Source organism: Psittacula echo, assembly GCF_963264785.1.
Source record: "Psittacula echo genome assembly, chromosome: 7".
In the NCBI taxonomy this organism is placed as follows: domain Eukaryota; kingdom Metazoa; phylum Chordata; class Aves; order Psittaciformes; family Psittacidae; genus Psittacula; species Psittacula echo.
The window spans coordinates 50,244,009-50,257,514 of NC_137740.1; the positions used below are offsets into that span (position 1 = coordinate 50,244,009).

The 13,506-nt window shown below is 38.0% G+C and overlaps 1 protein-coding gene across 11 annotated transcripts in view; it reads left to right on the forward strand.

The window, feature by feature from the left end:
- ARMC8 (armadillo repeat containing 8) overlaps positions 1-13,506 on the forward strand; it is a 69,879-nt gene that overhangs the window by 49,757 nt on the left and 6,616 nt on the right. For all 11 annotated transcript variants that reach the window (XM_080622907.1, XM_080622904.1, XM_080622901.1 and 8 more), the window contains 10 exons: positions 2,190-2,250; positions 4,289-4,489; positions 5,268-5,363; positions 6,848-6,930; positions 7,218-7,299; positions 8,116-8,202; positions 9,057-9,149; positions 9,631-9,780; positions 11,502-11,597; positions 13,388-13,483. In XM_080622907.1, coding sequence (XP_080479033.1) covers positions 2,190-2,250; positions 4,289-4,489; positions 5,268-5,363; positions 6,848-6,930; positions 7,218-7,299; positions 8,116-8,202; positions 9,057-9,149; positions 9,631-9,780; positions 11,502-11,597; positions 13,388-13,483 — 1,045 coding nt within the window. The remainder of the gene's footprint in view (positions 1-2,189; positions 2,251-4,288; positions 4,490-5,267; positions 5,364-6,847; positions 6,931-7,217; positions 7,300-8,115; positions 8,203-9,056; positions 9,150-9,630; positions 9,781-11,501; positions 11,598-13,387; positions 13,484-13,506) is intronic.

Here is a 13,506-nt window from a genome sequence, read left to right on the forward strand (position 1 = left end):
GTAGCAGTCTCAGTTCTGATTGATGTTTCTTTGAGAATTCAGAGAATACATAGAGAATTATTAGATTATTTCTTAAGTCATGAAGGCAGGTTGGACTTAAATTGTTCTGGCTCTGGACTGTCTTCTTGTTCCAGGGGGAATGCTCCTAGGTCTGTTGGTTGTTTTTATTGATTCTGGGTTGAATGCTTTCAGGTCTATTGGTGTTCTTTACTGATCTCCTTCAAATCGGAAGGAGTTGGGTAGATAGTCCCATCTTTTGCTGTTGCTTTTCAGTACTTCGGCTCAAGTAGACCTTTGGAAGCATGGAAGAAATGATGTGGTGAAAAGCAGATTGCAGGGAAATGGAACACAAGCTAGAATCTTGAGTTTCAGGTTGAGTTTCTGATTAGTCCATGGGCAGTCATCCTTCTTAGAAGGGCACTCGAGACCTCAGTTTCACAACAGTCCTGGGGTCTTGCAAAGACCTATTGGCTTTTCTTCTATAAGTCCATTCCCTGCTTGATTCCCTGTAAGTCAGTCTCTCTTTTCTTTTTTTTTATAGAAGTAGTAGGTGAAATTGTCATAGGTCCTCTTTTCTCTGCCTTTAAATTAAACTTAACTCCTGCTTGGTGTTTTATGTATTTGTGTATAAAAACATACAAGGCTATCTTAAGAAGTTTCGTTGGAGTTTGAAGTAGACCTGGAAGACCCAAAGTTAATACCTCTTGATTGAAATGGAGTAAATATTCTTCACTTGAGCAGCAGTGCTGGCACAGAGGGAAGAACAGGAAGCCTCTTGGGAGAGTGATTTGCAGCTACAAGTGCAGCAGTAACCTTCTCTAGTAAAATTACTGGAATTGCTTCCAGTTAAGCCAAGCATATTTTACCTGGAGTGAAAATACTTTAAGTTATTTCAAATTTGAAATAGAGCTACTTTGTCTGGCAAATAGGGTCTAGCTGTACTAAATGGCAACTGCAAGACAAGTGCTTTTCTCCTAATTGTTTAGGTGTGAAAATGAATAGTTCCTGCTGTCAGCTACAGGGGTTGCACACTAAAAGTTTATAAAATTATCTCTGTGCTAACAGTCAAGCCTTCTATCTTCTGAGAAATAATATATAAAAAGACTTTCGATTATGGGATGTTAGCTGTGTCTGTCAACTGATAGTTGTTTCGAAAAGGATCAGTGATAATACCTTCTTAGAGGTGAAAGAACTTTCTTTAGGCACTTGGAAGGAGCTCAGGAATGCAGTGAAATACAATACAGTTACAATATATTAGCATATTACTGTTCCTTAGCTGAGCAATTATAATGGACTCTATGTACACTTTTAACCTGCCCATTTGAGAGTTGAAACATGTTAGTTTTAAGTCACCTTTACTGAAATTCAGTTATTTTTTTTTAACCTCAACTGTGGTGTGATAAAATCCAGTTACAATGATTTAGTTCGAAAGCTGAAACAAAAGGTACTTGACTTCCTGCAGTGAATGCAGAGTAGTTACCATCCAGCTTCGTTCCCCTTCCTTGTAGCAGAGCAGGTAGAAACTGTAAGCCAACAGAGCAACTTGCTTGTTAGTCTGATGTTATGTGTCAGCACTGTAGTTTGAGACCTTGGAGTTGTCATGTCCACTAAGTTGTCTAACAAAGAGCAAATGGTGGTTTAGTTCAAAGGCAAGAGACTTAATTGGGCTCATCATTAGCAAGGAAGTGCTTATATCTGTAGAGCTTAAGGCATGCCTATGAACAAGCATCACAATAGCACATCTCATAAGGTAATGCAAAGCTTGAAGGGTTTCTGACTAAGCTGTCAGTCTACCAACCCTGTATAGATTCTTTCCCAATTGTTTTAAGTGTGCCTACATGTCTATGTATATTGCTTTGTTATTTTAAGGTATGTTGTTAATTTGGGGAGAGGTCTGTTGGTAAAAGAGATCTGTGAATCAGTTGAGTTTGATGGTTAGACCTTTCTTGAACCAGTGTGTGGTGTATGTATTGATAGGTACTCCAGCACGATGTCCTGTACTAGAAATCTGCTTAAAAATACACCTGTAGTAGTTTGTTTGTGTGCTAAAGTCTAGTAAGCACAAATGTATTTAAATCAATGGTAGAGCAAAAGGGAGTATATCTTATTAGTACAGTTGGTTGTTCTGCAGTATCTTAAGTGCATAAAAACAATGATAGCTGAATGTATGTTTTGTTGTGTTGTTACAGCCTTACTTCCATGTGTAGAGCTGGAGCAATACGAACAGATGATTCTTGCATTGTTCTTAAGGTGAGCTGGTTAAACAATTTTCTGTTTAAAATGTTTTTTCTCATGTAGGGCTATCCTGGCTTCATGTCTGATATAAGAAGTAGCACAAAATCTGTTACACCAAAGACTTCAAAGCACCAAGCTCTCATGTTTGTTTGTTTGGGTTGTTTTATTTATTTGAAAGATTATTTCCCTGGTTTCCCTTTATGTTTTTAAGCATAAAGTGACATGGCTTTTTTAAGAAGTTTTTTAATAAAAGAACATACTAAAAGGCCAGTAACCAGGAATAAATATTGCAGAGTTTGACACACATCCGAGATTTGTAATCATTTCAATAACCATGGAAAGGAACATGGAAACAACATTACTGCCTTGGTCTCTGTATATGAACAAGGCACTGGTTTGTCTTCCAATGGCTTGTTTCATATGGCTATAGTCAGAATACTTGCACAATCTAGACTCCGTCATGAGCAGATGATTTCTCAGCTTTCACAATGCTTGACCTTGGAAGGAATTGGGAATTAGGTTATCTTTGTGATTTAGATGTGGAATTCCACTTTTTTTTTCTTACTCAACCTAAATATCAATTTTGAGAGCTTATGTTCAACTTTCATTAATTCATTTATGCTAGCCTCAGGTTTTTAATATATCTTATGCCAGCCTGGTAATAGAAACTGATGTTATTTAATCATAATGGTGCAGTTCTGAATTTACTGATTAAAAAGTATAGTAATAATTAAACACCTGAAGGCTTTTAAGGCAAACTTTGAATAAACTTGCAGAGGTCTTAGAAATCTCACTTTTGGAATGAGGTGATTTCCCAGGGCTGCTTAAATTTACCAACCCTCAGCAGCTGTTTTCTCTTTTAAAGAGTTCTGGAAGACTTCCTAAGGAAGCAGAAGGTCTTTAAGTGTGTCTGTGCTGTTAAAACAAGTTTTCAACTGCTTGGGCTGGAAGTCTTATCTGGTGCCTTAAGTGGCAGATATGCAGGGAGAATGTGTTTTGGCTCACTTGATTAGGTACAAGATTCACAACCTAAATGGTAGTCCTTGTGGTGGCATCTGGTTTTTTACTAAATGCAGGCAAGTCCTGTAACTCTGCTTCCTTACCTGTGGACTGGAGATGAGATACTAATCTATTTAATTATTTGAACAATCAATGGATGGATGTTATTTCAGGTCCCCAAAAATATAACTCTGAGAAACATTTTCTACTAGTGTAATTCTGTTGAAATTGGTGGAGTTACACGAGCAAAAACCTTGATGTTACTCTTCATCCATGTTCATACTTCTATTTGGTGAGGCTTAAGTGAACAAAGTCCCAACCATTGAAGAACTGGTCTTTCCAGTGTGAAGTGCTTTTTATTGAGCTTCAGGTAAAGAACGAATTGATTGGTTTTACTATATAGAACAGAGAAGTGATGGCAAAAATGCTGCCATGTGAGTGTAACCAGCTTAGGGGGAATGTCAGAATAAGGCAGAATGGACCTGAATTCCAAATGGACTTTATTTCTGCTTGACCAAATTAGGAGTAGTCTTCCCTTCCCTATTACTAGGAGCCAGTGTGGGTCAAGGAAGCCCTGAGATTATTTTTAACTGCATTGTCCTTAGTCAGTCAGGTTGCAAAAAGGCAGGAGTGGTCAAGTACTTCTTGAGAACAGCTTAGGTACTTTTGGTTCTTGTGTATAGTAAGAATAAACCTGTGCAAATATAAACTTTTGAGAGGATTTTCTACTCAATCCCGCCCCCCCCCCCCCCCCAACTTTTGTGAAACTTTGACCATGGTCACTTCTAAACATTGTATAATTTTGATTGCATGAGAAGTTGGTTGTAAGTAGCCTCCTGTAAACTTCGTAATGCCTGAACACTTGCTCAGTGTGTCTTTAAAGCCTCTAAAATCTTTTTGTTTGAAAGCAGAAATCTGAAGAACATTGTTGAGAATTGTTCTAGGATAGTTGTTCTTTTCTTTTTGTGTGTGTGTGAGCTTCTTTATGAATGTAGCTGCACTAAACAATGGTGGTTCGTGTTTTTTGTTTGTGTTTTGGTTTTTAACTTTTCAGACTCTGCCGTGTTTGGTTCGAATGTGTAGTAAGGAAAGACTTCTGGAGGAGCGAGTAGAAGGAGCAGAAACACTGGCCTATTTGATTGAAACAGATGTGGAGCTCCAGAGAATTGCCAGCATTACTGACCACCTCATTGTTATGCTTGCTGACTACTTCAAGTATCCGAGCTCAGTGAGTGCAATCACTGATATCAAGAGGGTATGTTTCCTTACCCAGTTCTGAAGCTTTGAAAAATGTGCAAAACCAATAATAAATGGGCTCAGGATATTTTTTTTTTATTATATTTAAACCTTGCTCAGAGTTCCTCAACAGAAAAGTGACCAGAAGTCCTGTAGGACTTGATTCTTGGTGCATATAACCTTCCAGAAACCTCCTAGAAAGTTTGTACGCTGTGGTGCTATCTTTGCAGCAGAAGTCAGAAGTTAACATCCACCTTAATACGGATGTCATGTGACTTAGAAGACTGGTTTTGGTTGCTTTTGGATGGTTTTGGAATGGTTTGGATTGGAAGGGACCTTAAAGTTCATTCGCCTGCCATGGGCGGAGGCACCTTCCACTAGACCAGGTTGCTCTAAGCCCTGTCCAGCCTGTCCTTGAACACCGTTCTCTTGATAAAATTTCCCTTGATTCTCTCCTATTTTTTCATGTTTGCCTTCTTTCTGTTGGGTAAAAAGAATACATTTTGCCTGAATATGGTCTGGATAGAGTCATAATTTTACAGAAGTGTTTTAGCCTCAAATTGTTTTAGTTGATTTATCTGTAACTCAGCAGAGAAATTAACCATATTCTTCAGTTACTGTATTCAGTTGGTAAATGTGGATATCAGCTAATGGAACATCGGTTCATTTGTGTTTCTGGCTGCCCTTGATGTGGTAGACAAAAGCCCAGTAGCTAAGCATTAACTTACAACAGATAAGAACATCACACCTGTAATTTTTTAGTGTCTAAATTAGATACCTGTGCTTTATTTAAACAGCTTGACCATGATTTGAAGCATGCCCATGAACTGCGCCAAGCTGCTTTCAAGCTCTATGCTTCCCTGGGAGCAAATGATGAAGATATCAGAAAAAAGGTGAGCCACTGAAAAGTGTTAGCAATCGGGCAAAGATGTAGCTGAAAGAATTTGCACCCTTTCCGGCCCTTTGTTTTTTTTCACTGTGATGTAAATAGACTGAAATGAGAAGGATTTCTTTCTCTGACGTTAATATAAATGTCCAGATTGCACTTTCTTTGCATGATACTTGAAGAAACATTAATGTCTTGTCATCACAAAATACGGAAGTAAAGGTTATTTATGTAAGCATCTTCACAGGGTTGAACTAGACTCTCACAATAAATTGTTTTTCAACATGTTATGGCACTTGCTACTCATAAGGAATATTGTGGCATATGAGTAATTTCTGAAGCCTGTGGTCTGAAGGACAGAATATGTTGTCATGTATCCTATTATAAAAGAAATGCGAAGGGTTTTGGGGGTTTAGTTTGTTTGTAGGATTGGTTTTGTTTTGGTTTGTTTTTAGATAACCCCTGGAAAGGCCTAATTATATTGGTAAACAAATTAAAAATCTGTTCCATGATTCTGGAGCGACCAAGGGGGTCATAACAAAGCAGTTGGTGTGAAGGAAAGCAAACTGTATTCAAACATCACAGTAAAGAGATGGGATGATTTGAGCACTTATAGTTAAAAATTTATTGGGAAAGTGGTGGGAAATTAAACAATGAATAATTAAAAGCAAAATTTATTTTAGAATTAAGCATGGAGTTGCTATATTAAACATGTCAAGGGCAGGAGGCAGGAGAATTTCCTGAGTTTACTTGCTAGTTAAAGGGGAAAAACAGAAGGAAGAAAGATCTGGACAGGAAGGAGGCAGGAAAACAGTGTTGAAAAGATAACTCACAGGAAGATTCATCACTGGGGAGCCATTCAGGATCTCCAGAATTCAAACCCATAAACTTCTGTTTTGTTGCAGGATTAATTTCTTTACTTAGTAATAAGGATCCTTCTTTTACAGTGAAAGCTTTTTTTTTTACTAGGTGATAGGGGTGTGTACATGACAAAGTTGACTGATTATAGAAAAGCCATCTTTCATCTTGGTATAAGTTCCCTTTTATCCTAGTCCTAAGTGCTTGTGCTGGCCATGTCTAAATGTGGCAGATGAACTACCATGTATTTTTTTTCCAGATAGCTCTACAACATGTCTCTACTCTGTAGTTTCTATATATTGTGTGCAGTCACGCGTGCTCTCTTTTGCTTTAATATGACTTTGAGGGTAATTCATATATGTGTGTGTATATATATAAGACCCTCTTGTTTCCTTGATGATTAATAAAATAATTTGAAAACAGTAGTGGGGCATAGAATGTAAATGTTTTTTTTCTCTAAATTGTGTGCAGATACACACTGCTTTCCACCTAATCTGGGAAGAGGACGTGGCTTGCTGGTTTTAGCTATGGTTTTTATATGCAGTATTTCAAATGTTGCAGACAAAAAAACCCAACAAACCATAAGTATTCATATTACTTTGTTCATATACCATTCATTCCTTTTTGTTCCAGATTATTGAGACTGAAAATATGATGGATCGTATTGTTAATGGCTTGTCTGAATCTAGTATCAAGGTGCGATTAGCTGCAGTCAGGTAGGAGACTTTTCTGATTCATACGGATACTTGTCTTGCCAAAAGCCGATGCTGCACCTGTTAGAAGTTCTGTTAATTTTTCAAAAGCTAATTTGAAGTTATTTCTGTTGTTGGCATATTCATTGGGGGAGGGAGGGAGTTATCCTGGACTAGTACAATTTTTCTTTTTGATATTTACAGTCTACTGCTTCCCAAATTCTAAGCTGAATCTTTGTGTAGAAGCAATGTTACAGTATAGTACATGTGAGCATGTATGTTTCACAATGACAGTTTATTTTCCTGTACAGATGTTTGCACAGTTTGTCCCGTTCGGTACAGCAGCTCAGGACAAGTTTTCAGGATCATGCTGTATGGAAACCTTTAATGAAGGTAAGTAAAGAAAAGTCAGGTCTCAAATACTGTGTTCCATTCCATTAAAGCATGATATAGTGTCTGTTCTACTTGCATGCCTTTCTGTAGAATCGTAATAGAAATTACTGAGAAATCAAAATCCCATGATCTCCTAATTAGGAGTAGTAAATTAACAAAAGCCAAGCATTAGTGAAGAGGACTGTGAAGAAACAGTTTTATCTCAAATGCCTATTTCCTCACTGAACTTTTTCAGAACATGCAAAAGAGATGCTCCTTTTAAGAGTGGCATGTATGTGGCCTGCTGGAGATCTGGGCACAGATAAGACAGTGTAACTTGTTCCAGGCTACTTGCTTTTCTGAAAAGATAGTCAGGAGGAAGTTTACCCTGTTGTACTTTGCACAAGGTACAGAAGTGTTGAGGAGGCTCCTCCTGGAGTTTCATCTGCTTTTCTGTAAACCATGGCACAGAGGTGCACTACCGGACACAACCTGCTCTCTGCTGAGAGAATGGCTGCAGAGCTAAATTACAACTGCCAGCACATACATGCTTTGCAGAGTGGGGATCTGTTGCCACTGATTTCTTTTGAATTTGGCCTGAAAGCTCTCAAATCTGGCTTCTATGAAATAACTGCATTTCTCCAGCTTGTCATATAATGTGTATCATCACCCTGAGTTGAGTGAACACTGTCTGGATCTGCACTACTAGCATCAAAGTGTCTCCTAAAGTATGGAATATCAGAATGCAGCATGATTACTAGTATTCCGTTTGGAAATTATTCCTTCTTTATCCTACCAGTTAACAGAGATTCCTCACTCTTCCCCTTGTGACTACAGGTTTTACAGAATGCTCCAAATGAAATTCTCATAGTAGCATCTTCCACTCTATGCAATCTTCTTCTGGAATTCTCTCCAAGCAAGGAGGTCAGTATTTATCGAGAAACAAGAAGGTGGTAATAGATAACAGTTACCTTTTATGCTTATAGAGCCATTGTATAATGTATTTTAATTGGTAGCCACTGCTTGTGAAGCATTACAGAGCTGTAAGGTTAGGCAGAGTGTACCACTGATAGCTTGTGAATAAAACTCTGTTTAAAGTGTTGTGACAGTTAAACATGGTTGAATAGTTAAATTTAGTCTCAAAGAAGTAGACATGAAATTGTGGAGGTTTTGACTTTTAAAACAGTATTATCTAAAAAACCCAGAAGCAAGAAGACAGCAAACTGATCATTGGCACTATGATCCATTCATTGTCTTAGAGAATTACTGCTGTAATCTTGAAAATGCTGGCAAAGTTGAGTCTTGTGGGTTTTGTTGTTCTTGAGTGAACAGTACAGGATCTGTTCTCGAATTCTGTGATGTCTGTATTTCTTGCAGATCATACATACCAATATTTCATAGCAATGGAACAGTTCAAGTCTTAAATATTTCTTAATTACAGAAAACTCTTGCAAAGTTGTGGTGTAAGTGGGCTCCTACAAGGCAGTTGGGATTACATGGGTTTTCTAATTGATCTCGGTGGCGTTAGTCATGTCTGTGAGATAGAAAATTAACTGAAATAATGTCAAGGACAGTTCATTGGCCCATGGCTTTCTTGTTCATACTGCAGGTCAGAGTTGGCTTAGTGTTTCCACTTCAAAATGGCTTGAAATAATGTATTGTCTATTGGGATACATGGTTCATGTCTTTGTATATGTTTAAGTTTGGATAGATGTGTGGTTAGTCAAAGTAACGTTTTAAAGTTTTGTTTGTTTTTCCCTTTCCCCTTTTCATTTTAGCCTATTTTAGAATCAGGAGCCATAGAACTTCTATGTAGTTTAACACAGAGTGAAAATCTTGCCTTGCGAGTGAATGGCATTTGGGCTTTAATGGTAAGTAGAACACACTGATGAAATACCACTTCTGATTTTGCTTTTTAAAAGTTTGTGAATGTAATTTAAAGAACTCATCAGTTATTAAAAATAACATAGCTGAAATCTGGCTTGTCTTTCCACCCTGCTACTACTGGAGAACAGTATCAGCTTGGAACACTTCATCAATTAGTCTGTAAAATAAAATAGGCTCTTCAGTTCTGATATAAGTTTAGTTGCCCACATTATTCAGGGAAACAGTTTAGTGTTTTAAGTAGTGTTGGTAGCATGCCAGGGGACAAATAAAAGCAGGTAAAGTAACCAGGTCAGCTGTAACAATGTGTGGAAATTCAATTCACCATGTAGCAGTTCCTCATAAATTAGAACCTTTGCAAGCTTAGTTTAGGAAGGGTATATGCTTGCAGATAATAGTCTGCTACAAGAGTGAAAGCCCAAGTTTAAGTTAAAACAAAATCAAGCAAAACTAATTTCTCTCTTTCAGAATATGGCGTTTCAAGCAGAACAGAAGATCAAATCAGACATCTTACGAGGTCTGAGTACAGAGCAGTTATTCCAGTTGCTTTCTGATTCCGATGTAAATGTTCTGATGAAAACTTTGGGACTGCTCAGGAACCTTCTATCTACTCGCCCAGTAAGTAGAGCTGCAGACAGACCTTCTTCTGAAAGCTGGTAAAACATTCAGATATTACAACACTTCTTTGAAAGACAAGTTATTTTTCTTTTTAATATTAGATATTTTGCTAAAACTGAGACTTTATCCAAGTATCTGTAACTAAATGTACAAATCAATGTAAGAAAATACTTGAAAGAGTTCTCTGCATCCACTCAAACTCTGTATTTATTATCAAGTATGGAGCTAGATGGTTACATTTAATATTAAATTCCATTGCATTTAACTTTCAGCAAAATAATTTTTCTAACAGTCTTTGTGAAACTTGTCCAGAACAACAAGATTGCACTGTGTGTCAATGTGTGGAGAGGTACATATCTTAAGGGTACCTGTGTTTCTTCTTTCTTGACACCCGATACATTTCTGCTCTCATCCAATTATATCGATAGTACTGGCTTTTTGAATTTGACTGTGGGAGTGTGCACTTACAAAATACTTACGTTCATTTTACACACTGAAATAAAATGGTTTGAAAATGTAAGCCCGTGAATTGTTTTTGACAGGGAGAAAGAGATATTGGTGGAGGAAAAGAAAGGGGTAATCCCCTGTGAAGAACAGAGGGAAAACATGCAACAAACATTTGGCAAGCCAACATTTTTGTGGGGGAAAAAAACCACGAAGCCTCTACTGTGCATTTATCACGTATTGTGTTTCTACCATAAAAAGGTCACTGCAAAAAATCTTCTGATATTTGTACTCGTTGAGTCTCAATGCGCTTCATAGAAAATTAGCTCTGTCTTAATGTGAAAGGATATTTAATAACCAGTCATTCATTAAATTCACCCTGAGCACTTGACAGCAGAGTCTCATTTATCACTGAAGGTTTTCTTCACTAGCTTCACCTACTTTCTATAGTATGTCTTAAAGCCAGAACCAGCCATTCTCATTCTCTACCCAAAACTCACTCTGGAATAACTCATCCAGCAGCTTTTGAATGAAGTCTCATTATTAGCAATTTTAGGAAGGTCCTACAAGAATCCCTAATGTCTTAAAAGAATTGTAGTGTGCCATGTGCTGGTAATCTCTGGTACTGCCACTCTTGAGTTTTGGTATCTGTTAATCCAATAGATGTAGTTTCATCTTTTTCTGTTACTCCTAATGATCAGGTTTATTCTAGTATAGGTGTTTATAGTCTGTGATCAAATGACCTTTTTACTTGTAAGTCTCTTGAGACCGTTTTCCTGGCTGATAAGTAGTATATATGGCTTATTTCTTTGAACCCTGTCAAACTTTTAAAATGTGGATATCTGATCTGGTCACAGATTGCCAGTAAGAGTAGCTGTTAAGAAGCAACAGTTTTCTTACCCCTCTCTGATATCCCTCTGTTATCAGAAGAGAAGTGGTTCCTTCTAACTGCAGCATCATACTTAGAGCTTGAGTCCAGCAGGATTTAGTCTTCAAACTGGCCTCCATGCAACTGAGAAACCAGTGACTTTTCTGCAGGTTACAGTGAAATGAGAACCAAGGCCCATGTTATGCTCTCTCAAACAAGACCAGGCTTCAGATGAAGAGGAATATTATGAAGTGTTTCTGCTGTAAGAAGTTTTTGGTTTTGGGAGATCTCACTAGGAGCTAGGGCTTTTGTGCAGTGTTGCTACTCTTCACTTAAAGTAATTCAAATAGGAATGCCCCTTCTTTGTCTGGAAAGTTACACTGATTGTATTTCATCATTGCTTTGGCAGCACATAGATCATATAATGAGCACTCATGGGAAGCAAATCATGCAAGCAGTTACCCTCATTCTGGAAGGGGAGCACAATATAGAAGTCAAAGAACAGGTATGCTTTTTTGTTTCATGGTGCCTTGGTAGAATAAAATGTAAGAAATGGCTAAGAATGCTTACTTTTCTCAACATGTCATTTTTGTTTGGGATTATGATGTGAATATTTTACTGAGATCTGGCAAATTAATAACTTTACCTACAAAAACACTGGTTTTTATAATGGATTATTACAAAAGTGATTGAATTGAATTCAAAATATTTTTTTAAATGTAGGTTTGGTAAAGAGGAGGGCACTGTATGTGAGAGCAAAAGAATTAAATTTAAGGCAATTGCAGTAGCAGAAAACTGACAGTAGGAACAAGGGAAGATAAAGAAGCCAGTATTTCATGCTGGGGAAAGCATTATGGTTATTTGCTCCTATAGCAGCCATAGGAGCAGGCAGTAATGAAGAATACCATCATCACCTGCCTTGCTGGCAGTTACATATGATCTGCTGGGAAACTGGGTAACTACTTTTGGGTGCCTGCAGGAGCCAGCAGCAATTAGAGGAGAAGCACTAGCAGGAAAAGAGCATGCTGGTGTAGCCCAGGAGAAAATGGGGAAGGACATGCCTACAAAAAATAAAGCTTTAAGAAAAGCAGTATGCAGGAGGAAACGGAGTAGGGAAAAGCATCTCTGGCTTGGTGGCTGTGTAAGGGGGCCAGCATACAGGAATTCCTGCTGTGAGTGTGCTAAGGTGAGAGGATAGATGGGCAGAGTTTGGCTGATTAATTCTTCTGACAGACAAGACAGTTGCAGAACACTGTTTCTTCCCTATACAAAACATGTGGTGATGAAGAATGGAGACAGCGAGAAGCTGTGGGAGATTCCAGAGGATTGTTTTGGCTTAGGATGGATACCGGTAGCAAACAGCATTGCAACTGAGTGTAAAATCACTGAGCTAAATCCCGACTGGTCAAGTCATCTATGCAACACTGCCTGTCTGCACACGAGAGACCATACTTCTAGCAGGACAGTGCTTACTGTCTGACTTGTTCATCAGTGTGTAGTTAGCAGCTTGGAAATAATAAATCTCTGCAACTGCTGACATGAATGCAGTGTACACACAGGCGTCATACAAGTGCTGATCATTCTCTGGTGTCCTCTGAAGTCATCCCTGTATGTCTTGGAAAAGATGGTTAAGTTTTTCCACAGCTCTTTGGGAAAGAATTTTTAGAGCATTTCCCAGTGCCTCCTGGGAGCCAGCAAAGCTGACTGCTCAAGTCTTAATGCTATGTGCATGTAGTTCTAATATGGGCCTAGGTGCTTCTTGGGTGTTCTGTAGGATAGCTTCTCTGATTTGCAAGAAATAACCAGATGCATTTATAGTTTCAGTTATCTCTGCAGGCAAAATGTGTGATTAGACTTGTTAACAACAGATCATTACTCTGCCAGATCAGAATAGAGGTCTCTCTGTTTTTTCCTTTTCTGGCCTGAAGAACTAGATGGATATGTTAGTTCAGTTGTTCTGGGTCGGTTTTTTTTTTTCCTTAGCCACTGATACAGAATAGACTGCTTAATTTTTCAGTATATTTAATTTTTTTATACGCTGCTTATTTCCACGAGAGACTTATTTTAAGTCTCTTTTTATTTTAAAATGGCAATGACTGGGGTTTTTGCCAGGGCTGTTCATCCACAGCTGTTAACTCTGGCATTGGCCCCAGATGTATGCAAGCTGAAAACTCCAGATTAAAGATATTAAAACTAATTAAAGAAATAGTTTGTCACAAGTTCAAAGCTGTCAGGGAAACTGTATAAATCATGGGATGTGATCTGTGGCCAAATAACAGTTTTTCTGTCTTTCAGACATTATGTATACTTGCCAATATAGCAGATGGGACAACAGCAAAAGAACTGATTATGACCAATGATGACATCCTGCAGAAAATCAAATACTACATGGTATGGAAAATTTCTTTGCAAGT